Source organism: Dicentrarchus labrax, unplaced genomic scaffold (assembly GCF_905237075.1).
Source record: "Dicentrarchus labrax unplaced genomic scaffold, dlabrax2021, whole genome shotgun sequence".
In the NCBI taxonomy this organism is placed as follows: Eukaryota; Metazoa; Chordata; class Actinopteri; family Moronidae; genus Dicentrarchus; species Dicentrarchus labrax.
Genome location: NW_026136720.1, coordinates 21,416,677 through 21,440,369, shown reverse-complemented (window position 1 = coordinate 21,440,369; position 23,693 = coordinate 21,416,677). Strand labels below are relative to the sequence as shown.

At 39.8% G+C, this 23,693-nt stretch overlaps 3 protein-coding genes and 2 non-coding genes across 6 annotated transcripts in view; all 5 read right to left on the bottom strand.

Moving 5' to 3' along the window:
• Nucleotides 1-563: 563 nt before the first annotated feature.
• ppp1r15b (protein phosphatase 1, regulatory subunit 15B) lies at nucleotides 564-4,719 on the bottom strand. Its single transcript, XM_051380743.1, has 3 exons — nucleotides 4,295-4,719; nucleotides 2,426-3,798; nucleotides 564-1,496 (listed from the first exon to the last, which is right to left on the bottom strand). The coding sequence occupies exons 1-3, from the start codon at nucleotides 4,455-4,457 to the stop codon at nucleotides 1,287-1,289; spliced, it is 1,746 nt and encodes a 581-aa protein (XP_051236703.1). The 5' UTR covers nucleotides 4,458-4,719; the 3' UTR covers nucleotides 564-1,286.
• Nucleotides 4,720-5,174: 455 nt separating this feature from the next.
• On the bottom strand, nucleotides 5,175-9,157 carry rps13 (ribosomal protein S13). Its single transcript, XM_051380744.1, has 6 exons — nucleotides 9,062-9,157; nucleotides 8,516-8,564; nucleotides 8,336-8,414; nucleotides 6,373-6,542; nucleotides 5,929-6,029; nucleotides 5,175-5,248 (listed from the first exon to the last, which is right to left on the bottom strand). Exons 1-6 carry the CDS (start codon nucleotides 9,082-9,084, stop codon nucleotides 5,215-5,217), a joined length of 456 nt encoding a protein of 151 aa, XP_051236704.1. The 5' UTR covers nucleotides 9,085-9,157; the 3' UTR covers nucleotides 5,175-5,214.
• Nucleotides 5,485-5,615, bottom strand: LOC127354023 (small nucleolar RNA SNORA19). Its single transcript, XR_007881452.1, has one exon. It is a non-coding gene; the product is annotated as a small nucleolar RNA SNORA19 (small nucleolar RNA).
• Nucleotides 7,093-7,218, bottom strand: LOC127353971 (small nucleolar RNA SNORA19). Its single transcript, XR_007881407.1, has one exon. It is a non-coding gene; the product is annotated as a small nucleolar RNA SNORA19 (small nucleolar RNA).
• Nucleotides 9,158-10,601: 1,444 nt separating the features above from the next.
• Nucleotides 10,602-23,693, bottom strand: part of pik3c2a (phosphatidylinositol-4-phosphate 3-kinase, catalytic subunit type 2 alpha) — a 48,576-nt gene continuing 35,484 nt past the window's right edge. For both annotated transcript variants that reach the window (XM_051380739.1, XM_051380740.1), the window contains exons 16-33: nucleotides 22,337-22,528; nucleotides 21,770-21,863; nucleotides 21,524-21,618; nucleotides 20,706-20,886; nucleotides 20,503-20,607; nucleotides 19,605-19,697; nucleotides 19,144-19,273; nucleotides 17,920-18,056; nucleotides 17,074-17,243; nucleotides 15,917-16,073; nucleotides 15,138-15,247; nucleotides 14,409-14,616; nucleotides 14,167-14,291; nucleotides 13,743-13,860; nucleotides 13,554-13,635; nucleotides 13,203-13,309; nucleotides 12,952-13,077; nucleotides 10,602-12,777 (exon numbers count right to left, since the gene is read on the bottom strand). In XM_051380739.1, coding sequence (XP_051236699.1) covers nucleotides 12,595-12,777; nucleotides 12,952-13,077; nucleotides 13,203-13,309; nucleotides 13,554-13,635; nucleotides 13,743-13,860; nucleotides 14,167-14,291; nucleotides 14,409-14,616; nucleotides 15,138-15,247; nucleotides 15,917-16,073; nucleotides 17,074-17,243; nucleotides 17,920-18,056; nucleotides 19,144-19,273; nucleotides 19,605-19,697; nucleotides 20,503-20,607; nucleotides 20,706-20,886; nucleotides 21,524-21,618; nucleotides 21,770-21,863; nucleotides 22,337-22,528 — 2,413 coding nt within the window. In that variant the 3' untranslated portion in view covers nucleotides 10,602-12,594. The remainder of the gene's footprint in view (nucleotides 12,778-12,951; nucleotides 13,078-13,202; nucleotides 13,310-13,553; nucleotides 13,636-13,742; nucleotides 13,861-14,166; nucleotides 14,292-14,408; nucleotides 14,617-15,137; nucleotides 15,248-15,916; nucleotides 16,074-17,073; nucleotides 17,244-17,919; nucleotides 18,057-19,143; nucleotides 19,274-19,604; nucleotides 19,698-20,502; nucleotides 20,608-20,705; nucleotides 20,887-21,523; nucleotides 21,619-21,769; nucleotides 21,864-22,336; nucleotides 22,529-23,693) is intronic.

Below are 23,693 nucleotides of genomic sequence, written 5' to 3'. Positions count from 1 at the left end.
AAGTCGCGAACAGGTGCATACCCTCACACCCCAGGCTGAATGCACTGGGTGTGTCCCAACTGGGTGAGAGGTCAAACTAATTTGTTTGGCCACGGTGAGGCTGAAGGTGCTGCCTATGTTGTGTCACTTCAAATATCCAGACTTTGTCCTGCTTTCCTGTATTCACAGCTGAAACTGCAGACTGTGGATGTGTTTGTGACTGAGGTGTGCAGTATTTTAATCCTCTGAACATCTGAATTGATTTTATCTCACCTTTTCACCTTTTCTGGACATTTTCCAAGCAGAACGTGTCCTTACAAAAGGCTGACACAGCTGATATGTGCACTATTGCATGCATGTTTACTTAAAAAACTAAACAACCCCCTGAGATATTTGACTTAGCATGTGTGTGTGTGTGTGTGTGTGTGTGTTTACGTATTTCTGGGACCTTTTGTACAGTCTCAAGGCAGGAACTGGCAGACTGTCACGTAATTCAAAGTAAGCTGTGTGTTGTTTGCTTTTCTCTTTTAGTTAAATCTATGTTACAGCTTGTGTGCCTCTTGCAACTGAAAAACAAAGAACAATGACAGTGTAACAAATTTTATTGATTTGACAAAGCATTTAATAACAAATTTGCTACAGATGATTTTGATATATTTTTGGCTACAGGATGTTACCATAAGAAGCGGAGTGAGTTACATAGGACAAAGTGTTTAAATCTTTATCTTTCCCGTCAATATAACAAAGATATCTATTTCCACACTGCTATTATGTGCCATCTAATAAGAAAACACAAGACAACAACTAAAATAATTTAACAATAAGACAAAAACTGCACCAGAACTTTATATGTATACATCATGCTTAAACAAAACTCAAAACTCAAAGACACTTTGCACTGTGAAGCTCTGCTTTCTTATGATATCATCATCTACTTTTAACTTCTAGATTTCACTGTGGTTTGTTCACACATATAAAAACACATAAAAACAGTAAAAAATAAAATAAATGACAAGCTCCATAGGGCATAAATAAGTTACATTACTAGGTCATCGGTATATAAGGCATACAAAAACATTCCACACATTAATGCTGAGGTTAATATGAGAAAGTGTCAGTCAGTGCAACAGTCCCACAATGTATAAAACCTTTTGAGGTACAAGGTTGTTCAACTTGACACCAAACATTAAAAGTTGGCCTAACAACAAATTTCTAATTGGCCTAAATCAAAATCACTGTTGCATTGCAACCAATCACAAGTTCTCATCCGAAAAGGAAATAAAACATTCAGTATTCAGGATTTCTATTCAGTTCAAGGCACCGTCCAGATACGCCCGGATCCTCTCTCTGTGGGTCTGGGTGAAGCAGTGGCCAATGGCCTGCTCTGTTTCCCGGATCCGCCTCCTGAAGCGGTCCCGGTCTCGCACCATTTCTTCCCAGTGTCCTTTACGAGATGCCTGTCGAGCAAATGGCCAGGTCCGCATGACATGGACTTGGACTAGAGGAGAAAATCGCACCTGAAATCCAGAAGAGATTAAGACAAAGAGTCAATATATTTTGTCAAAACCATACTGATGGTTAAATGATATGTACTGTGTGTGTGCTGCTATTGGGTTTATTAAGGGATGTATATAAACTTCAAATAAAAGTCACTGAATAGATGATCGTTACCACTCAGAGCTTTATGTCCATAAAATAGAAAATACCCTACAAATAAAAAAAACTACACAGAGAAGACCACGTACTTTCCCCAACAACAGTGACGGGGGTACACAGTGTGTAATCAGAATCAGTCTGATGTAACAGGGCTTTAACTGACACGGTATTCAAAATGGCTGTGCCACTTCATTAAGTCTATGTGGAAGTGAAACTCTCTGCTGATTCATATAAATCACATGACTGGCTTAGTCATGACGACCAGTGGGGTTGCTAACCGACAACAAACAACAACTCAGCTTAACACGTTGTTCAGTACAGTTTGTGTCTACTGAAGCAGGAACTAACCCTGATCCTAGATATTCTGGTTCACAAGAGGTTGTAAAAGCGAGCAGAAGACACTCCTTTGTAATTAAAACATTAACTTAATCACATGCTCTTCTGTATCTACTTGGGCCAATAAGCCTGAGGGGGAAAAACAGTCATCTACCATAAAGCAATGCTGTATTACTCAGCTCTGAATACTCTGACATTTTGAAAGGAATCTGGTTTTCACTTGACATCCGAATACATGTTTATGACACTGGTTATATGACTTCCAATTTAAGCTATTTAGTCTACCATGAAATAAAGTTACGTTTCCTTAACCACTTGTGTTGCTGGCCTATTTCAGTGCTCTGTAGTATTTACAGAGTAGACTATTTTTATTTCAAGCCCCACAGGGGTCTCATTTAATGCATCATCTAATCCTGTCTGCCAGTGTAACTATGAATTGTTATTAGATAATGACCTTTTTCTGGGTGGTGCCGGCCTTGCTTTCCTTCTCCTCTGGCAGTGACTGAGGCGTTTGTCTGGGCTTTTTCCAGGGCACCAGTGTTTTGTCTGGATGGGAGTGATGCTTTAAATGTCTTTCAGGCAGGGAGGGCTTAGCGGCTCTTGGTTTTCGGGGTGTTTTTGCCTCTTCTTCACATTTCTTGCCCTTTGGGGGTACACTTTTTGTGTGGTGGACTTCAAGGGCACCAGAATCTTCTCCAGACTGTAGCGTTGATGTTGTTGTTGTAGTTGTTGGGGAGCTCTGGAGGCAGGCCTGAAAGTTGAGAGGGTGGTACGGGTCGTCCTTTGAGCAGAGAGATTTCCACAGCTGCTCTTCTTCGTCATCCTCAGATGAAGGAGGGAAGCTGCTCTCCCTCTCCTCAGTGTCTGTGTCTGACTTGGAGGGAGGTGCGGGAAGTGCGGCCTGTTGTTTAGAGACTGTGGTGGTGGTTTGAGGCGTTGTACTGCTTACTGTGCATGCAGTGAAACACATGGGATTGTAAGGGTCAGGACTGCTGAAAAACTCCAAGAGCCTCTCGCTCTCCTCGTCGATGTCGGGGCTCGAACCATCAGAACTGGCCCAACTGCTCCAACTGCTCTCGCTGTCAGAGCGACTGACCCAGATATTGAGGCCTCGAGGCCCCAACATCTCCTCGCTGGCCTTGCTCACTGACATGAGGTCAGTATCACTGCTGCCCCTCGCTTCACTTTTACTCTTCCCCATGTTTGTGTTTGTTGAAATGCACGCAGAGAAAAAGAAGGGGTTGTAGGGATCACTAGATTTTGACAGGGACTCCCAAAGAGCCTTACTCTCCTCACTGTCAAATTCTACTACGTTCTGGTCTTCCTCGCTACTCCAGTGACAACTTCTCTCCTCTTCTGAAGTGTCCTGTTTGAAAACGTTCTCCTTTGAAATATCCTGTTTGAAAACTTTCTCACTACTTTTATGGCAGGTGTCGCTTGAACTAGAGCTGTCGCTGCTCGATACAAAGATGTTCCAGTCGCCGGGGAAGCCCATTTTCCAGCTGGATTGGTGTCCTAGAAAGATGCCGTCTTCTTTGCCAGTTGTTCTGGACACAAAATCGTCCACTAGTCCGCAGCACAGGTCGTCAGCTCGCAGACTGGACAGCAGGGCCTCAGCAGTGGATTTCCCAGTGAACGGGTCGCCTACGTCAGCACAGAAGTTAGAGAGGGGATTGGAACCTCCAACCATCACTCCGTTGTCTCCGTCAAACAAGGAGGAGAAGAGGAAGGATTCAGTTGGGTTTGTTGCCGTGCTCATGTGCTGGATGTGCTGACCTGTCTCGTCTGTGATTCTCACGTGAACCTCAAACCTGAACATCTGGAAAACTGGGAAAAAAAACAAAACAGGAGGACAATGTTATGAGTGGATTGAAATTCAAATCACCTTTAGGTCATCATGAAAATCACAATTATTATTGGTCACTGCTTATTTTATATAGGCAAATCATAAACTATAATAAAACATGAGGAAACAGATATTTAAATTACTTTGATATAAATCTAAAAACAGAAGTGTGCTTCATGACAGGGACTTTACAGGAAATATTGTAATAACATTGGAAGTACCATTAAGTGATAATTAATAACTTGATTAGGGTGTAAACACGACATGAAAACTAGCTTATGTTTCTGCCAATGGATAACTGGACATAACAAACACTTAGTTTGGCCGTATATGGTATTCATAAGGGTTGTTACAATGTTGCATTGCTGTTACAGTATTAATAAAACAGTACTCGCGACAGTAAAGAGGGGCGTTAAAGGAAATAATACATTAAAAAACCCATTATTAAACCAACTTTTAATTTTACTTTTGTCTTACCCGATATGAAGGTGTAGTATATGACCTGAACAAGCAGCCGAAGCTGTTCCCACAACACGGTGAGCATCTGTTTGGTCCAAGGCAGAAGCGCCATTCCTCCGCTACCGAACCTCTCCATCGCCGTCCGTTCAGAACCCTTCTCGGGACCAACTATCGTAGCCATTTTTTTTTTTTAGCTCTGTCCTCTCCTCAGATTGTGGCGGTGATGTTGAAAAAAAATCCTCACGTATTCTGGTATTCCTCGTCGAAAACCAAGAGATTTCGCGTATTTGTCAGTGACAGATATGCGTCGATGTGCTGTCGCTTCATTTTCCGGCAAGTCTGTGCCATTTTCTTTAATCTCCTTCGTCAAATGCGCTCATGTATTTTCTCCATGTTTATCAGTTGTGTGTTGTCTTCGTTGAGGTGAATGTCTCGATATTGCAACACGATCTCTTAAAAGAAACAAGCCTGACGTCAGGCGCCGCTGATTGGACAGAACGGGGTTCACTTACCGAACCTCCCGCCTCCTACGTAATAAACACCGCCCACAGGTTACGTAACGTCTGACGCATAGAAAGTGCCCGTAATTTCCTCGGCCACCAGGAAAGCCCTTTCTATTGCCCCTTTACATTCATAACATGATTTAAAACGAAATTAGGTAATTCAGGAAAGGTAAGAAGGACTCCTAGCAAACTTTCCTTTAAATAAGGGTGCAGTTTCACTTTCCCACAAGTATTTATTTTAAGTTTATGTTCCTATATACACACACACACACACAATGTCTGTTAATGAGCTGCTATTACACCAAAAGCAATGTTTTATTATTAAAGCACACATTTTTTACTGGATTCCAGAGTGTAAATACATAATCTGCAAAATACAAGACAACACAAGACAATTTCCAATTTAAATTCTTTTATTAACCCAAAAAGTGTTGTTTATGCCACCAGAGCAGAAGCTGTAGAAGACTCGCTGTAAACAGAAAGAGAAGACAAACCATTAGAGGGAGCTCTCTGCTAAATTACCATCCCAGTATGTAGTGTCAGTTTCTGTAGTCTATGCTATTATAATCAATGTGACCAATAACAATCCTTACATTTAGTTCCAAGTATAATTACCAAAAAACATTTACTCTGAAATAACAGTTAGTCCAATGTCTAAAATGTAATTTAATACAGGAGGAGAGCATCTAACAAAATGCGTAATTTCACTGTGTGAAGGGGACTGGCAGAAGTGGCACCAAGTAGCCACTCTGCTAATTTACCTCCAACTTTTTTCTAGCACAGAAGAAATATCACTACTCTCAATAAGAGGAAGAGCAGGACAATGAATTGTGCATCATTCCATGTATTTATGTAAACGAGGAATAGCTCATTTCTATAGACATGAGTTTAACTTAATACCACCACCAACACCATAATTCATATCAAAAAAATAATCCACTTTTTATGTTTGCCAAATACATACATTTTATCAGCAAGTTCAGGATTAGAAAAGGAGCATCTGACTGATCATACTGTCCGCAGAAAAGAACCTGGCAGGTGGAAAACCACCCAGCCACATACAAAACTGACCAACATTTGACTGGTGACAGATGTTCTTTTTCCAACCTAATTATAAGGAAAGCTTCCCAAAGCAGAACTAATACGTACTACTTCCAGTTGGGGGCCAGTACTCTCTTGGTCTTGTAGTAACGGGCCAGCCTGTGGATCCTGCTTTCGATGAGAATCAGGCGGAACTTGGCATCCTTGTCCTGCAAGTATAGTAACAAAATGTTATTGGGTATCAAGTAATTCAATCAAATACTTTCTGAATATGTGCATCCACCCATGTAATCCTCAATAACTGCCTGTACCTAAGGTATATTCACCATTACCATGGTTTCCTTTGTATCTTCTTTATTAAGTGTGATTTTAATGTAAGGTTTAAAAACAAAGTACATTAAACTGATGCCATATTTCGAAAAAAACAATGAATTTCAGCTGAAACCCATTTTGTAATTGTCATCTCAATTTTAATAAACTCCGAACAGCTTGCTTATCCAAGTCCACATGAAAACTACTGGGTGAGACTTTGTTAATTAAGGGTTTTTATACCTTTCTGTTTCTCTCCAGATGCTTCCTGACTGCCACAGCCTTCTTAATGAGGTGGTAAAGATCCTCGGGCAGGTCAGGGGCCAGACCCTTGGACTTGAGGATCCTCAGGATCTTGTTGCCAGTGACGAAGCGTACCTGGGCCACACCATGGGAGTCCCTCAGAATCACACCTAAACATGGTGACAAACAGGCTTGAATCTTGGGACAATGAATGTTGCTCACAAATAAGTTTCATGCTTCTGTAATGTCAATTTTCTTATGACCAAGGATCAATTTAACGTTCATAAAATGAAAGATAAAATCAGAGTCAACAGCTAAACTTTGAGTATTATGTACTTCCCCCGTCTGAACTAACCCAACTGATGCAGTGTTTCAAAAGCAAAAGGGAAATCCAGTTTGTAGAAAATACCATTGACACCAAATATGAAAACATTAACAGCTTATGTCAATGATGCTGAGTTAGTGCCAAGAAGTTTCTTCAAAACTACAAACAGATGCAAAAAGCTTTGAGCAAAGTATCAATACAGTTGGGAAATTTAAGACATTACATGAATTAATTTTTGTATATCAAAAAGCTTTAGGCTCAATGATTAACATTATCTTGTCCTAAAGCATAAACAGTATGTAGTGTATGCCATTATAATCAATGTGACCAATAACAATCCTTACATTTTGTATGTTTGTCCAATGTCTAAAATTAAATTTGATAGAGGAAAGCTTCACTGTGTGAAGGGGACTGGCAGAGGTGGCACCAAGTAGCCACTCTGCTAATTTACCTCCAACTTTTCTAGCACAAAAGAAATATCACTACTCTCAATAAGAAGAGCAGGACAATGAATTGTGCATCGTTCCATGCACGTATGCTAATGAGGAACAGCTTGTTTTTAATGGACATGAGTTTGTCATAATTTTTCATAACAAAAAATTATTTTATTTTTAAAATGTTAGCCAAATTACATTTTATCATTTTATTTTCTGGATTAGAAAAGGAGCATCCGACTGATCATACTGTCTCCAGAAAAGTACATTGGCAGGTGGAAAACCAGCCAGCCACATACAAAACTGACGAACATTTGACTGGTGACAGAGGTTCTTTTTCCAACTTAAACATAATTTTACTCTTTACTTGACAATATATACTGCAATACATTTGTATAAAATTACAATAATAAAAAGGTTAAAAAAGTAGTCTTCATGAACCCACTTACATTATTACAAGAGAAAATCATTAGACACCCCAAAATTCCACCCTGCACTTTGTTTTAATGCAAGACCAGTGTTGTGTCTAAACTGTGCTTTGTTCTGGCCTGTGATGGTTAACATCCCAGTGGAGCAAGTTCACAAAGCTTACTTGGCAGCTGATGTGCCATTTAGTATTACAGAAAGTAGCATTTCCCTGTGTTAGTTTAATGCAATAGCAAGCAAGCTAGATACCAAAAAATATAATACATATATCTCACTACATGCCCTATCAGATATGGATATACACTGTCTTTAAGTGGTGAATGTTAGTAAGATGTAAAATTATTCAATTTGTATTCATTGAACAATTTGACAGTGTTCACATCTGATCTACCCCTGAGAAGCTACAAACCAGTTTTAAAATGTCTGACTTTTAAAAAAAAAATCTGCCTCGTATCCAGTTTGGTAAAAGCTTTAAAAAAAACTATTAAATGCCACAATTTGGGTAATCTAGAAGAAAACAGTGTAACTATAATGTTGTTGCTAATAAAACAGTTATATTCACACTGTATGATAAAGATATCTAATATGCTAGTTCTGCTACCACACACTTACCAGGCCAATGCTACACAAAATGAAATCTACTTCAAAACAACTGTATGAACTATTAAACTGCTATATAGTTCCTATTCACACTGTCAGTGAGCACGATCACCATTTTGCATACACATACAACTATTAGTCAATTTCTCGTCCTCTAATCTCTCGCAGAAGCACTTACCAATCTGAGAAGGGGTCAGACCCTTTTTGGCCAGCTTGAAGATCTGCTCTTTGACATCATCAGATGTGAGCTTCAGCCACTGCAAGTGATATTTAAAATGATTACCACACGAACGAGACGACCAAGAAATAATGTACTAATGTAACTGTACGAGACTAGACCACACTTATATACACTCACAGTGGGAACACTGCGCCTGTAAGGCAGAGCTGACTGGGACAAGCCCTTTCTGTAAAAAAGACAGACATGGTACTGGTTAAACACTATGGCAGTAAACAGAAAACAACACATTTAAGTTCAACAGCAACGAAGGAAACCAATTTCTAGATGGGCCAGCTAACGCTAGCTTACAAATCATGCCAGTGATAGATATTGTAAACCTTCTCAAGTTCTTGCGTTACAAGGGTTTAATTTCTTAGTCAACAACATGTACAAATCTTGCATTTGGGATGTAATTGTTTAATATATAACTGTCTAACTTTAAAGCCAAAGTCGTGAGGAAAAAATGGTGTTGAGCCGCCAGTGTGGTCGGCTAATGCTAGCTAGCTGGAGATGGATGTCGATCTAAGGGAGCGTGTATTTAAGTGATTTTCTCCTTTCTGGGTCCCAATAAATGGCTCAATTTGGTCCTCGGCCACTCATAACATGTTTAGAAACCATATCGTGCCATCAGAACCGGTCAAACGATATAAAATATTAACTTTAAACGATAAAAAGAGACCTCACCCGGGAGCGTGCATGCGACCCATGATGGCGGTAGAGGAAGAGAGGCCGCACACGCGACAGAAAATGGTATTTTGCGCCTGCGTCGGAAATGACGCAATGACGTAAAGAGTAGCGTTATTGACGCTGCCAACGCACTCAAGACGTAGACCTTGTTATGAACTCAGACCGCTTCTATTACATTACTATTTGTGTTAAATGTTAAAGTGATTTTTTAATATTGAATCCACCGCTCCTAGAGTTATATTTTATTTTTCTTGTCTTTCGGTCTTTTTTTATTCATTCTTTTCTTTTACATATGTCCTTTTGTGTTCCTTTTAGTACACATTCTCATGTTTTATACTTGATTTGTTGTTGTATTATAAGAAATAAAGAGAAAACTAAATCAGGTCTCTTGTAGCGTGTTAAAAAAGACATAAATGATAATATTAGTAATTGCATTATGTCATGTAGGATCAACTGGGTGACATCTAAGTATTAGGAAGTAAACAGCTTTTCTGTTACAAATTTTAGCTATTTGAAATTATTATGAATTTAGTGAAACCTTAGTTCTGATTCTACAGTAACAAAATTATTAGGCAATTATTTCATTGTTATTGCTGAAATTAAGGCTAGATTACTGACTAAACAACGCAGGTTGTAAGGCTATGGGACCCCAAGTTTATTGTGTATAAAAAGTTTTTGTTTGCAGATTTAACATTTTACAATATTGCAATATTGTTTAAGTACAATAATAACTTAAATTGCATGGGTTTTAAGAGTGGCCCTTTGTTTGGTCTTTAAGCAGGATGTGTCAAAATCTATTGTTAAAGTTGTGTTCAAGTGTAAGACTGCTGGATGGCGCCTTTGGCTCTCAGGAAAAAATATACTTTAGGTATTGTCTTAACTGAGTTAGTTCCACATATCAGACAAATGACTTACAATAGCATTGTTTTAATTTCCTGCATGGATGGAGGTGGCTGTTGCTCAGGTGGTAGAGATAGGTTGGTGTTTCAATTTCCCAACTCCACCTGTCCACATGTTGAAATGTCTTTGGGGAAATCACTGAACCCCAAATTGCTCCCAATATGCACAGATAGGAAAAAAATGGAAGTTGCTTTGAACAAAAGTGTCAAATAAATGTACTGTAATGGATGGAAGTGAGTGGTGGGTATCTAGATATGTGTCCCGAGGCCCTGGAGTCATGCTTGAAACTTAATCTGAAATCAACTTTATAAATACACAAACTAAATGCAACAGTAAAAAAAAAAATTCATACTGAAATGATGAAATTGGCTTGTGACTGCAGTGCCATCGAGTTGGTACTAGCTAAATACAGATGGGGAATACAATCAAGGTAAAAAAAGAAACTCACACTTGCATTAATGGAGGTAGTCATCAGCCAGCTGTAGTTATACCATGTAACTGGTTTGATTGAACTATACATTATATTATATGTTACACACTGTTATTCTTTATTTATATTTATCCAAAAAGAGACAATGTATGACATCCAGCGCTGTGTGCCTGTACATGCAATAAAAACAAACATAATGTCACGTCATTTGTTCCAAAAACATTTAATATGCTTTAGGAAAGAAGGATTACAGTACACACTGATCCATCTGGGTTACAGGTCACCAATTAAGAATAAATAACTGGCCATGTTAATACAAACTCTGCTTGTTTTCTTTGTACAGTCACTAAAAGAGTGGATCAAGTCACTAATATTCATAGTGTGAGTGTTGCTCTTAGATCACAAATGTCTTGTAGATTTTCTCTTAAAAAAATTCATAATTAAACATTAACAACAATTTATAGTTAGCGAGTGGAGAGGAAAGCAGCTAATCTCTTGCTCATGATCTTGTTCCCTTTTTGTGAAGATGTTTAAAGATAAAGTCGCCTTTTCAGTGCTGATCTATGTTCAGTCTGTGTGACAGTCCCTCAACATTCAGAATGTTTTCTTACTTAAATATCATAAAACCTGTCTGGATCTAGACTTCACTGGCAGTTTAAGTTATTGATAACCCTTTACCCAGTTACTCATCACGGCGTCATTACACCACTATTAGGCACCAGGAGTGGTTGTGGTATTGCTGCCTGAACTGAAAAAGCCTCACGTCCAGACTCCAGTTTTAACTCGTCCCTAATCTGCATTTTGAAACCTCTAAAATGTGGTTTTAAACCACCTGAAGAAAACACTGAACTGACATTATCAGCGTGGGCAACCACAGTCTCTTCATCCAGAGCACAAACAAGAGTGTGCTCCAAAGCTTATGATACAAAATTCCCCTTTAAGGTGTGCTGTGTGAAATAGTCAAGTAATCAAGAAAGACCTGGTAGTGTGCACTTAGTGGGAGAGTCCACTGTTACAAAAAACCTTAGTGGTGCCGGTCTGGCACCAGACCTGCTCTGGAAGAACTACTGATATAGCTTTACAGAATATAGATTTTTCTTTAATAAGGACATATCAGATTGTTAATAAAATATATGTAGCAATAAGGCCAAGTTGAGCACTGAAGAGATTGTAAGCACAAACAAAGGCACCCTGTTCAGCTCCCTACTCGGGAGAGTGGTTTGATTTGCCATTCATCTCTTTAATTTTGGCACATTCTTGGGGAATCATAAGGTCACTGTTGATTTCCTGGAATCTGGTGCATTGGACTACTCTACCCAGAAGTGTCGGCTGCAAAGCAGGAAACCCTGATGCCTTTTATTTGTCTATATAGAAAATAAACAAGGAAAATGTAAAAATCAGCCTATTCCTTCCTTTCTATTCCTTAAAAAATAAATGTGTCAATCTATATATACTCTTCTGAAAGTAAGCCGTTTTGGTCCTCTAATATCAAAATGTACAAAACATTACAGCTCTTCGTTATAGTTTAGGAAAAAGAGAGGAATAAGTGGCGATTGTTTGTCACAGAAACAATCTTGATTAGTTAAGAGAAAAATAGCGAAGAACAGAGAGCAGGCTCCTCTTTGAGGGTTTTTGAATCAGCCTGTTCAGTTGCCCTTTGAGGGTGCGTCAAAGGAGTTTTTAAGTCTGCATTCATGTCATATGGGAATAACCACAGAAGCAACATGATCATTATTATAAACAAAGAATTGGAGGTGTTCAACCTTGTTTGATGCTGCAAGGATACCATGATGAAATTCTGTACAATCGGGTCGTTACTGATCAGCTGTTCAAAACATTTGCATTTCAGCAACAGGCACAGCTTTATCCTGCCATGACTTCTTAAGAATACTAATTAAAAACACATGAAAGAAATGGTCATCCAAACCAAATGTGGTTCGTTAGATTTGAAATGAAAATATCGCTGGAAATTAAATGGAAATATCACTCATTATACTTTCAATTTGATGATGTCAGAAATCCTCTAAAGAATGAGTCTCCAGAACCTCCCATGTTCTGAAGTATTATGTCAGAAGTAAATAACTGAGGTGACCAAAATTTTCAAGTAAGGCCGCATCTGCTGCCTTTCCCATATGATGTGAATGGAGCTGTTGTCTGGACAGGGGGCGTCGCTCCCAGCTTCAGGAGAGGCAGGTTGGGGTTAGAAGTAGGGGACGGCCGTAAGTTTGTACCACTTGACCGTCTCCTTGCTGAGGTCAAAGTCTTTGAGTCTGAGTGTGATGCCGCCCAGAAAGTAGTTCTCACGCAGCGACTCAGCACTGAGCACGCTCAGTTGAAGCTCCCGCAGGCCCAGGGTTTCCTTGCTGTAGCCACTGTACACCAACTGTGGAGGAAGAGGAGGGACAAGTGGATAAAGTGTCTGTTCTGTTAACAGAATTTATTTATCAAAAAAACAAAAAGAAATTATGTTTATAAAACCAAAACCATGGTTCCTGAGTCCAGGAATACATATATGATATATATAAATGTGGGAAATTATTTTTTAGTATTTGCTAACCATCTCATTGAAAGTAGGGTTCCTGGTTTTCCTCGAGATCTTTGTCTTTCGTTTGGAAGTCTTGTGTGGATCTGGAAGCAGGTAGGTTTTCACATACGGGTTGGGATCTGTTCCATCTTCAGAAACCTGAAAGGGAGCAGATGTATTATTAGCATGAGTGCAGATGCATAAAGAAAATAATAAACAGCATAACTGTCCGTCAAATAAACGTTTCAGGTATTAAATGTGTATTAAATCCTTGCTGTGTTTACCAGATCTCTGATGTGCATGACCATGATGAAGAGTGTGCTGTTCCTGTAGGAGATTGAGAGCTTCACTTCTCCTTCCACTCGACCAGAAGTGGGACTTAGTGGAGGCTCTGCAACAATCAGATACCACACATTACATTCATGAAATTGTTAGCATAAGGATACACACATTCTTAAATGAAACCTCTTGGGTAGACAGTCTTACATACCCAGTAAATAACTACTTAAATAATTACCAACATTAAAGCTTAATTGTTTCCGTAATAGTCTCTCTGTGTCATACTCACTACATCTTGTCATACAGCAAGTATCACAAATACTTGAAGAATGTGATTAAAAAATGCAGGTATTTACCTGGTGCTTTGGGTGTGGCATCTAAACCTTCAGTCTTGTCATCCCGTGCAATCGGATGAAAGAAGGTGTAGATCAGGTCACACTAGAAACAGGGAACATGAGGTTACTTAACTGACAGGTACAGAATACTAAACTTGTCCCACTGATTTCACTGATTACTGACTGTGTGTTTTGTATGTGTGTATGTACCTGCGTGACCTCGGTGGAGCTCCTCATCAGGTTGTGGACGTAGTTGTTCAGCTCCAGCTTCCTCTTGGCTGCCACTTCTTTAATGTGGGTGCGACCAAGCACCATCTTGTTAGGGAAACTAGAGATAAAGAGGAAGATGAGTTAATGTATTATTCCACAGAATCTGATGAACTTTCCTCAGTGTTACTGTACTGAGGTAGAGTGTGCATAGCAACCTCACAAGATCACAGAAGCAAAGTTAAATGGGCCATAGATTAATATCACTGTACTACAAAACACTAAAATTTGAAGGTGGGACACATCAAGTGCTGAATCTTGATGTGTCAATAAAGAAAAGTACCGTATCACATTTTTCTATTAAGGAATTCAGATTAATAATTGAGACATGAAGAGTCTGAGGGTCACAGTGGAGGTGATGCCTTACCCTGGCAGCTTCCAGAGGGGGAACAGGATGGTGAGTTTGTTGTGGAGCTCCTGAAACTCATCAAAAGTGCGGAAAACAAACTGGGGCTCATTCTGACCTTCCCTCAGGATCCTCACCACGTACGTCTGCTCAGAGAGGACAGGGAGAGACACAGACATGCAATCAGGCGTCAGTGCTTTCACATGTTAAATCCAGAGATGTGATGGAACATGGAATAGTAGACATGACACAATGAAACTCACATAGTGCTTGTCGGGATTGTATCTCTTCTGGAAGGAGAAGATGGAGGCGTGGAGGATGCGGCCCTCCTGTTTCAGAGTGTAAGTCTTGGGGGAGAAAGACAGGATGGGCTCGTCGTTGGCTGGTAAACCAGAGAATCGTAGCTGGGCAAGGTTGTGGATGAAGAAGTTGAACTTGGTGGCCACACTGCCCAGACTGGACTCTATCAGCCTGGAGAGGAACAGAAATATAAGGGAGAAAAATGTGAATGTGAAACAATTGTCAATATTCTGTTTCCTCTTTGACATATAGCTGTTACATAAACCTAGTTAAAATGTAACCTTTACAAAAACAAGGTCCACCTGATACTATTTCTAGTGTGTCAGGAGTTCTTGTTGCTGTAATCTGAGACAGCTGTTAATCTGTTATATATGCCTATATCGCCACCTGGTGGAGTTTGAGTTTATAGCAGCAGAATGACAAAAAACAATTTCCCTTCAACTCAAAATAACTGGTCTGGCCAAAGTATCAGTTGTGCACACAGGAAGACTTCAGAAGAGAAGAAAAAACCTCAGAAGAGTGCTTGATTCTCCCTTTCTTGTGATGTTTCCCATTCTGAGGTTGTGTGAGTGTTGGCCAAATTACATTTAACGCTTTGCTAAAGCTGCCAATTTATGTTTATTTTACTAAAACAGGAGTGGAGACAGATTAGTTTAGATCAGCGCTGGGAAAATAGAAGTTAATGTGTTTACCTTGTAAAGAAGATAGTTGCCTCAGCATCTGTGTTGTGAGGCTGCAGGGCATCAAACACATACTTTAGATCCTGCGAGCCGGTCAGCTCTGGGAGGCCTGAGGATGTCATCTACAACACATAGACAGGAAAACAGAAAAGAATACGTTTTTTGGGTTCTTCACTTCCAGACCATTTTTATTACCAATCATTTTGTAGATTATTACGTAAAATCTGTAAATGTAACAATTAGGATTTAATATTTTAAATAGCGTACATCCATATTAAAGAATACTGAAGTGAATTGATTGCACAAACAAGAGCATAACAATACCATAAAAGTGCTGTAATTTCTTTTTTTTAGTTTTTGGGAATTATTATTCCTTTTGTAAAGCCCTCTAAATTGCCTTTGTGTTTGAAAAGTAGTACTAATAAACTTTTAGAAATACAATACACAGCAGCAATCGTTTTGAGAAAGCCATATACTACAATATATACTACAACATATTCTATAAACAGACATTTCCAGGACAACAGTGAAGCACTGATTTATTAAGAAGGCATAACTGCTTTGCTTGCTCTTGTAATTCTGGCTCTTGCAGGTGCTTAAGACAACAGTTAAGCCGCACAAAGAGGACGCTTTAAAAAGGAGGCCAAAACAACTAAAAAGAAAGAAAAAGCAGCTGAAGGTCAAAAGATGCATGAACAAGAATCTGGAGCAACTGCACTACATAAAGCAATTAGTTGATTGATTGAATATCTCTGGGTTTTGTGTGTGCGTGTGTGCGTGTTCTGTCTCACCAGTGACAACAGGTTGAGGAAAAGCCCGGAGTGTTTGCGGATGAGATTGTAGGCCTGGCAACACAAGTCTACAAACAGCTGAAAACGGCTGGTGGGACGCTCGCCTCCGTTGATGACGTACGCCATGTCAGAGGTCAGAACGAATGGAGCTCGGTCCCTGATGGGAAAGATAGAATGACTTAGTAAATAGACTTATTATTGTTATTATTTACACGGCACTTTTCCGGTCAACAGACCACTCAAAGATTTACAACACTTGTCACATTCACATAAGATTCACACAATGATGGCAGAGGCTGCAATGCAAGGTGCCAACCTGCTTATCAGAAGCAATTAAGCGCTTCCTATCCACAGTGCTGATGACACTAAGGTTCAGTGTCTCACTTGGACTGTACTGGGAATCAAACCAGAAACCCTGCCAGACAACCTGTTCTACCATCTGAGCCACAGCCGCCTGAGAGAAGACTTAAATTTAGCTTCTGAAGAAGGTTAGCCTTTATAAGAAGTTATAAAAATGACTTGTGGATCAAAGGTCTCTGGTTTAAATCCTTGGGAACATCTGGATCAGGAAAGTGAATGCACCTACTTCCCTGCAACACTAAAGTACCACAGGGGCACCCTTAAGCAAGTTACTACAAAGCCTCTAAATACTTCAGTGGAGATGCTTAGAAGCCAAAAATAGAAGACAGTTGTGGGGCATCCCACCTGGACACATCCCAGCTGGGATGAGTGCTGTGTGTGCGCCATGAACCAGGTCATGTTTGAAAACATACATTAATCTTACTGTGAACAAATACAGCTACTCCTTCAACTGAATTTCTTAAGACACTGGCCCGCCTCAACTGTCCTTATCATGAGAACAAATTATGACTTTGAATCGTTTTGTTTTATTTGACTGATTTTCTCTGGTAATCAACTGGGACACATTGCTTTTCTATCCCAGAGACCAATATTCTAACAACTTGATGTATTCCTTTACAATTCTGTGAGCATTCCCCACTGAAATCAGCTCGTTCCCGACCTTTCATCTATTATCTGGTAATAAAAACAGAAAGTGAAAGATAAACATCCTGATACACCCACATTGAAAAACCTTTCAACCCTGATAGTGCACCAAAGCACATAAACACACCCTAAACAGAAAATCTGACGTTCACCTTTTGAAGCTGCCAAACATCTGGGCGTGGCCCAGGAACTTGCCAAAGTCGATGTGGAACATGTGACCAGTGGAGCGGAGCATAATGTTGTCATTATGGCGATCACAGATGCCCAGTACGTAGGTTGCCACACAGCATCCTGCACATGAGTAGATGAAGTTCTCTGATGCCTAAAAACAGGAAGAGAATAGAAGGGAAGAACAAATATGAATACTTGGTGTGAAGCACAGGCTTTAGGTATTGTGTTGCTGGCTACAAAGCAAGTACTGCCATGAATTAGTGCAATATTGGTTGATTTTGGTAGGGAGGACAAAAACTTAAATGCTTGAGAGGGAAGTGAAGTTTCTGACCAGTGAGACAAAGGGGCAAACCCATAAATTATAAAATTGTTTTGCAGAAATAAGAACACAGTGTAGTCAGCAGCCTCAGAGCTCCATGTAAGCATATATCTGATGACATGTTTATCCTGTGTCCTGTTGAGGTTTAGGGTCAAACTTGGTGCAGTAGATATTTAGGGTTACAGATTGGCAGATGGGAGTAATGTTTCACATTTATAGGTGTCAAAGGTCATAAAGTTCTACAGCTACTATAAATTTCAAGAGTACATCAACTGTGTGTTTTTAACTCCTACAAACCCAAGTCACTGTGTCAAAGGAAAATTATGGTTTTAATATTTTAGCAACCTACCCAACTAGTTCAAATCATAAGACATTAAAAAGCAGCTCAGTGCATTTTTTATTTTACTTTGTGCAACACATGTCAACAGTTGCTGTGTTGTTGGAGTCAGTTTCCCAGCTGTTTGCCTTTAAATGTGAATGCGCACACATACACTTTGTGTGTTTTTACCTTTTCATACTCATCCTCAGCAGGGTTGTACTTGCGCAGCCACTCTGCCAGCGGTTTGTCCTTGAAGGATCCGGTGACGCCGTATTCCACCTGGATCTTTCTCAGGGTGTCGGAGGACGGCACCAGCTCCACCATGCCTAAACAACACATCACAACTTCTATTAACACAACGCAAGCACACAACAGTACGACTTTTTAAATGGTACTGTATTGCCATGAATGGGCAGATTATGTCTAGTAATCATAACCTGTACTGACAATGTCTTTGTATAGATGGCTGCTTGTGAATTATAATCAAAAGTTAAAGTCAGTTTTGATTACCAGTTCATGACATGACACGACTGACATGATGCAATTATCATTCAGCAACTGAACTTGAACCTGAAGAACTTCCTTTTAAAATTGACACATAAATAAAGATCTTAAAGTATCTGTTCTTTTTTCAGACAAACAAATTTCAGACAGATTTCCTTTCTTAACAGTGCAGTTTGAAAATGACTGATTACTGCATTCAACAGTAAAACAGTTATATTTACTTATATTTACTTCTGGCCCATTTGTCCTATGAAGTTTGTATGTAGACTGTTTCTACTGTATGTTTGTCCTTTGGTCAAAGATGGCACAAATAAAAGTTGACCAAGTCAAGTCATGCATCTTCGGCAGGTCAGATGGTGTCAGAGGTGTTACTATGTAAGTTAGCGCTCTGTGGAAATAGCCACTCATTGTCAGATTTTCTTAATACATCCAAGGTCTGTATCCTTTGTCTTTGTGGTAAGCTAAAATCTTACTAAAATTATGATCTGTGTAGGTGAGGGAGAATTGATTTCTATGGGTCATCAGCTTGAGTTAGAGCCTGTGAAGATGATAAACTCTAGTATCGCCCACAGTTCATAAGTAAGATTCATTCATGTATGTTTCCGTTAGGTTGTAGATAGAAACTGTTATTGAAGTAACTGGACCACTAAAGTGCCCACGATTTTCATCTTCTGGCATCTTTGGCAGTTATCAAAAGGCATCAGGTGTATTATCACATCCTTCTGGACTGGAGGAGGACAGACTATGATTTGCAATCAGACTGCAATCAGATTTGTGGTCTGGCTGACAAAGGCGCATACACATGGCTCAGTGTAAATGAAAGTGTTGCAATTTTCTTCTTCTTCTTGATTTTAGGGACTCTTGAAATGACAAGTGTAAATGGGGCCTCAGTCTGTGTTTGACTGTTACCTTTGTCCTTGCCGGTGGAGATGCACTTGAAGTTGACAATGCGGAGGTCCAGCCCCTCCTGCAGCCAGATGCGGTCCATGATGCGGATCATCTGAAGAGCCAACATGTCCTGCCTCAGGTCTTCTCCGACCTGAAAAACACACAGACAAACAAAGAGACAAATTACACACATTGCACTTTTGAAATTACTGGTTGGATTTCACTTCAGCCACCAGGGGGTGCAGTGCACAGATGAGAAGCATGCAAACAACAGTTGGTTACAACAAGTCTTGACATTTCTGATGACAACTTCCCAGTTTAAAGTAATTTTGGGTGTGAAAGATCAGAAACAAGAACCAGTTTTCAGGTTTTATTTTAAATACTGAAGGCTGTTCATGAGGTTCGTTTTGAACATTTTCTCAGCGAGTCCATTGTCAGCGTTTTCCTCACACAGTTCAAGGTACTGTGTGTGGGTACAGTACCTTGAACATAACATTGATCTCTTCTCCCAGTGGGTCGGCGTTGACCAGGGCCAGCTTGAGGGGAACTGCGTTGGAGTTGAAGAAGGAGCAAGCCTACACACACAAACACACAATATTATTTTCTTTTCTTGTATATTATGCGGTTATGTTGTTTGTTGTTTTTAATAACCAGATTTAGAACTGGATCTACAACAGGATCTAACCACATCTTTCTTCATTGTTTTCTTTGTATCTCTGATTTATCTGAAGATTTCTAAGCCACTTGTTGTTTCGTCTCACCTACCCAGAGGCCACAAACTGTATGTCATCATTAAGCTTCTCCAAGAAAGTCAGCATTCAATAACTGAAAACTGTTTTGATTTTATATATAGTATATTTTTATTTGAGACAGGTTGATTCACAAGAGGAAGTTCTGATTAGAAGCACCTTTAGAGTATGTGCAGATACTCGGAAAGTGACAACAAAAATGTCTATATTTGTGATCTGCATGAGATATTTCAGAATTAATGCATGCATGTGTTTTATATTTTGGTGAAACTGTAGCTTAATGATCTGCACACTGTAGTAATAGCTCAGCTCAGGCGCCCAGCTCCTTGTAATTTTAACAGACTTTTTTCACAGCAGCCATTTTGACAGTAGGGTAAACACAGGTGTTACCAATGGTACTAATTAAGGTTCCATTCCATTTAGGGTAGCAGAGCCTTTTCAGTGAGCCAACATGAATAATAATTATGCAGCACGCTGAGTCTGTTTGACCTGAATGAAACCTTAATGTGAGAAAGGTCTGTTGAGAAACATTTCAATCCAACAGAAATCTTCATCAGGCATTTGCTTTTTGATCTAGCACCTATAGAAGTTTTGAGACCCTACAGCCTGTTTGTGTTTGTGTGTGTGTTACCTTGAAGTTTAGTTCCTTGGCCACCAGACTAGGGCTGAGGGGCAGTCGGCAGCTGTTCCTCTGGAAAAAGTTCTGAACATTTTCAAGGCCCTCCTGCAACGCCACCTGAACAAAAAATACAAAAGCACAAATAGAGATGTTATAACATGCACACATAATATAGTAACATACAATATTACAGTCAATCACACACACACACTAACCTGTCGAGTAGACCCCCCAGCCTGTCTGACCCTCTCCGCCACGGCTCCCAGCAGCGTGACCAGGTGAGTCTGTTTCTCCAGCTCCGCCCTCAGCTTGGCTCCACACAGACACAGCAGGGCACCCAGCACCCGCTCATAGCGCCGTCCCCAGGCAGGATCCTGCACAGCATCCTTGAGTAGCCTGTGGCCATTACACACATAACAACAGACACAATTTAAGCGACATTATCATCCTGGACACCATCTTTCCCAGCCTGTTTTTATGTGATCAACATCAAAGTGCTCCTTGTGTGGTACCCAAATGTTTATTACTACATTCTCTACTGCCTCATCACTGAGATCATTTTTAAATTAAAAAGATTATTAATTACACAAGAACTCTTTGGTGTACAAGTAACTTAAAGGACTCTCTTAATGGAAGAATAAAAGCAAACTAACATATGCAGTATGACCCTTGTGGTTAGATTGAACTACGAACATAAGTCCCAGGTTTGACAAATAATGTGATAAACAGCAATGTAACAATTTCCTTCTTTGACAACACACAGCAGGGTGCAGATCCAAAGCATGCTGCACATAAATAGCATACAGTATGTAAACATATCACTTAAATAATAATTTTTTTTGGTGACCATGTGCTGATCGCATTATTTAAAATAACAATTTTTCTGATGGATGCTTTTCCCCCCGATTTTCTGGGATCCTGTTTATTCACTTATGCACCTATCACACTCATATTTTGCAACATTCCTTTTCCGATGTTTGTTTGGAAAAAGCCACGTCAACTGTTTGGTGTTTCCGTGCTGCTGTGAACTCACCAGTAGAGGTAGTGGGCAATGTTGATGTTGCCTTGTGCTCTGGACAACAGGAACATGATGAGGGCATTCTTGAGGTGACACTCAAACTTTAATGCCTGGAAAGAGGCGAAATAGAAAAGCGACTTAGAGAGGGAGCTGGCTTAGGAACTGGAGGGTGGCCCCTTTTTACAGTGACTCAATAAAATGGGAAAATTATATATTTTAAAAGTGCATATAATGTATCTGTGTGTGTATTTTCAGCTGTACCTGTACTAGCTGTGGCAGGTAGTCAGCCAGCTCATCATCACTACTCTTCTCAATCCAACTAACAGCCACACTTCTCACTTCTGTATCTGCAAACCTACACACAGACACAGACAAAAAACACACACACACACAACAGACACACACACACACACACACACACACACACACACACACACACACACACACACACACACACACACACACACAGTTAAGACATACAACAAACAAACATCTACATTAATTACAAACTAACAGCATCAGTTTGGATATTTTTCACTACAATGACAAACAATGGTACATTTAACAATAAGAAATAAAAAGTTTTAATGTAAAGACAAATTGAGTTGGGATATTTTTAGAAAATGACCAAAAGAGAACAAAAAAACTAATTGTAGTAACTACATTGCATCATACAGTAATGGAAGACCATTATCACCATTGTTAGCACAGTAAAATATTCTTCAGATAAAATTATTATTTATTAACTATTTTTATATTTAAATGATTTAAAATTTCTCAAGGACCTGACACAGACCAAATGTGTGTATAAGCGTGTACAGTGCATACTTTGAGTCAAGCATCTCCAGCGCAGTGACGGGGGGCAGAGTGGGCCAGTGGTGCAGCAGGGAGTGGATATGAGCTATGCTGGCCCAGTCCCAGCTGGGCACACTGGCCAGCACCTTGGGGAGGCTGCTGGGGTGGTCCTTCCGACAGTGGAGCCGATGGTCCCACAGGAGCTGGTGATCTGCCCGCTTCAGCCTGGAGATGGAGCAAAAATAGATGGAGAAGGAAGATGGATGAGATGGTAAATGTATTTATTTATTTTAAACAAATAAAGATGTAAATAAATATTGTATTGTCGATATAACCGACTCAAATTTGTCATATTTTATCTTTCAGTGTTTAAAAACTACTACTAGGCTTCAACACTGTGAAAATAAACTAAAAGAAAGTATTAAGGGACTCCAAATGAGGAGTCTACTGGGAAGATAGACAATAATGGTTAAAGCAGACAACAGAGAAGGAGCACAAATGACAAAAATGTAATTGTAAGGTTACAACTGCACAGGGTAAGTGAGCAAAACATTCTCTTCAGTTAAGAACTACAGCTCGATGTACAACCACCAATACAACACCCATTGAAAGGACTTCCACCATTTTCAGTGGAAATCCTCAGTGGTCAACGGTGTTAGATTAGCTATTCAGGATACCTGGAAAGTGTGTGTGTGTGTGTGCGATTTTGTAAATGTAAACATTGAAAACAAAAAAATAACTCACATGTTCAGATGTCAAATGAAGGTTTAATAACACAATCATGATCTTGATCTTGACAAACTAAGTCAGTTTTTGGCTGGTACCCTGTCCCTAAATGCTGTCAAAGTGTGTAGTGTGTCTCTAGGTCTGTGGTATGTCACATGAGGGGCCCACCACTTTTTGAAGCAGTGCTTTAACAAAAAAAAACTTGGTTAAATTCCTCTGTCAGCTAGCATTTGCCTTTTTGAAGTTGCCAGAGTTGTTAGTCTGCACCTGACCTCCACGTATTAATAAATAATTAAAATGTCTCCCTCAGGGATTGATGGAAAATCACACACGCTGAAACAACACACGCAAGATCAGTGAGACTGCAGCTCCACAAGTCTAATGCCTGCAAAGGCTAGAGAGATGAATGGGCAGGACAGAAAGCAGGCGGTGAGAGCCCAGTGAGAGAGCGCTCTGTGTTAAAGTGCCGGTTGAGTCTCATGGATGTTGGCAGCATGGAGGAGATTTGGCTGGCATTAGGCATAACCGAGCATTTAGCTGGGCCTGGAGCAGCTGGAAGAGAACAGACACACTGGAGCAGACAACATACAGGCGTTTATGGGGAACTGTTGCTGGCAAAGTCAGTGGCATCTTTCAAAATCTCTTCTTAAATCTATTAAGTCCA

Bases quoted from the DNA above. Each gene is read 5' to 3' on its own strand.
- ppp1r15b (XM_051380743.1), bottom strand. From the start codon at position 4,457: ATGGCTACGATAGTTGGTCCCGAGAAGGGTTCTGAACGGACGGCGATG. The intron at 3,799-4,294 runs GTAAGACAAAAG...TTTTTTTCCCAG, and splicing joins ATACTACACCTTCATATCGG to TTTTCCAGATGTTCAGGTTT. The intron at 1,497-2,425 runs GTCATTATCTAA...TCTGGATTTCAG, and splicing joins CCGGCACCACCCAGAAAAAG to GTGCGATTTTCTCCTCTAGT.
- rps13 (XM_051380744.1), bottom strand. From the start codon at position 9,084: ATGGGTCGCATGCACGCTCCCGG. The intron at 8,565-9,061 runs GTGAGGTCTCTT...TCTTTTTTACAG, and splicing joins GGTCGCATGCACGCTCCCGG to AAAGGGCTTGTCCCAGTCAG. The intron at 6,543-8,335 runs GTAAGTGCTTCT...CACCATGTTTAG, and splicing joins TCTGACCCCTTCTCAGATTG to GTGTGATTCTGAGGGACTCC.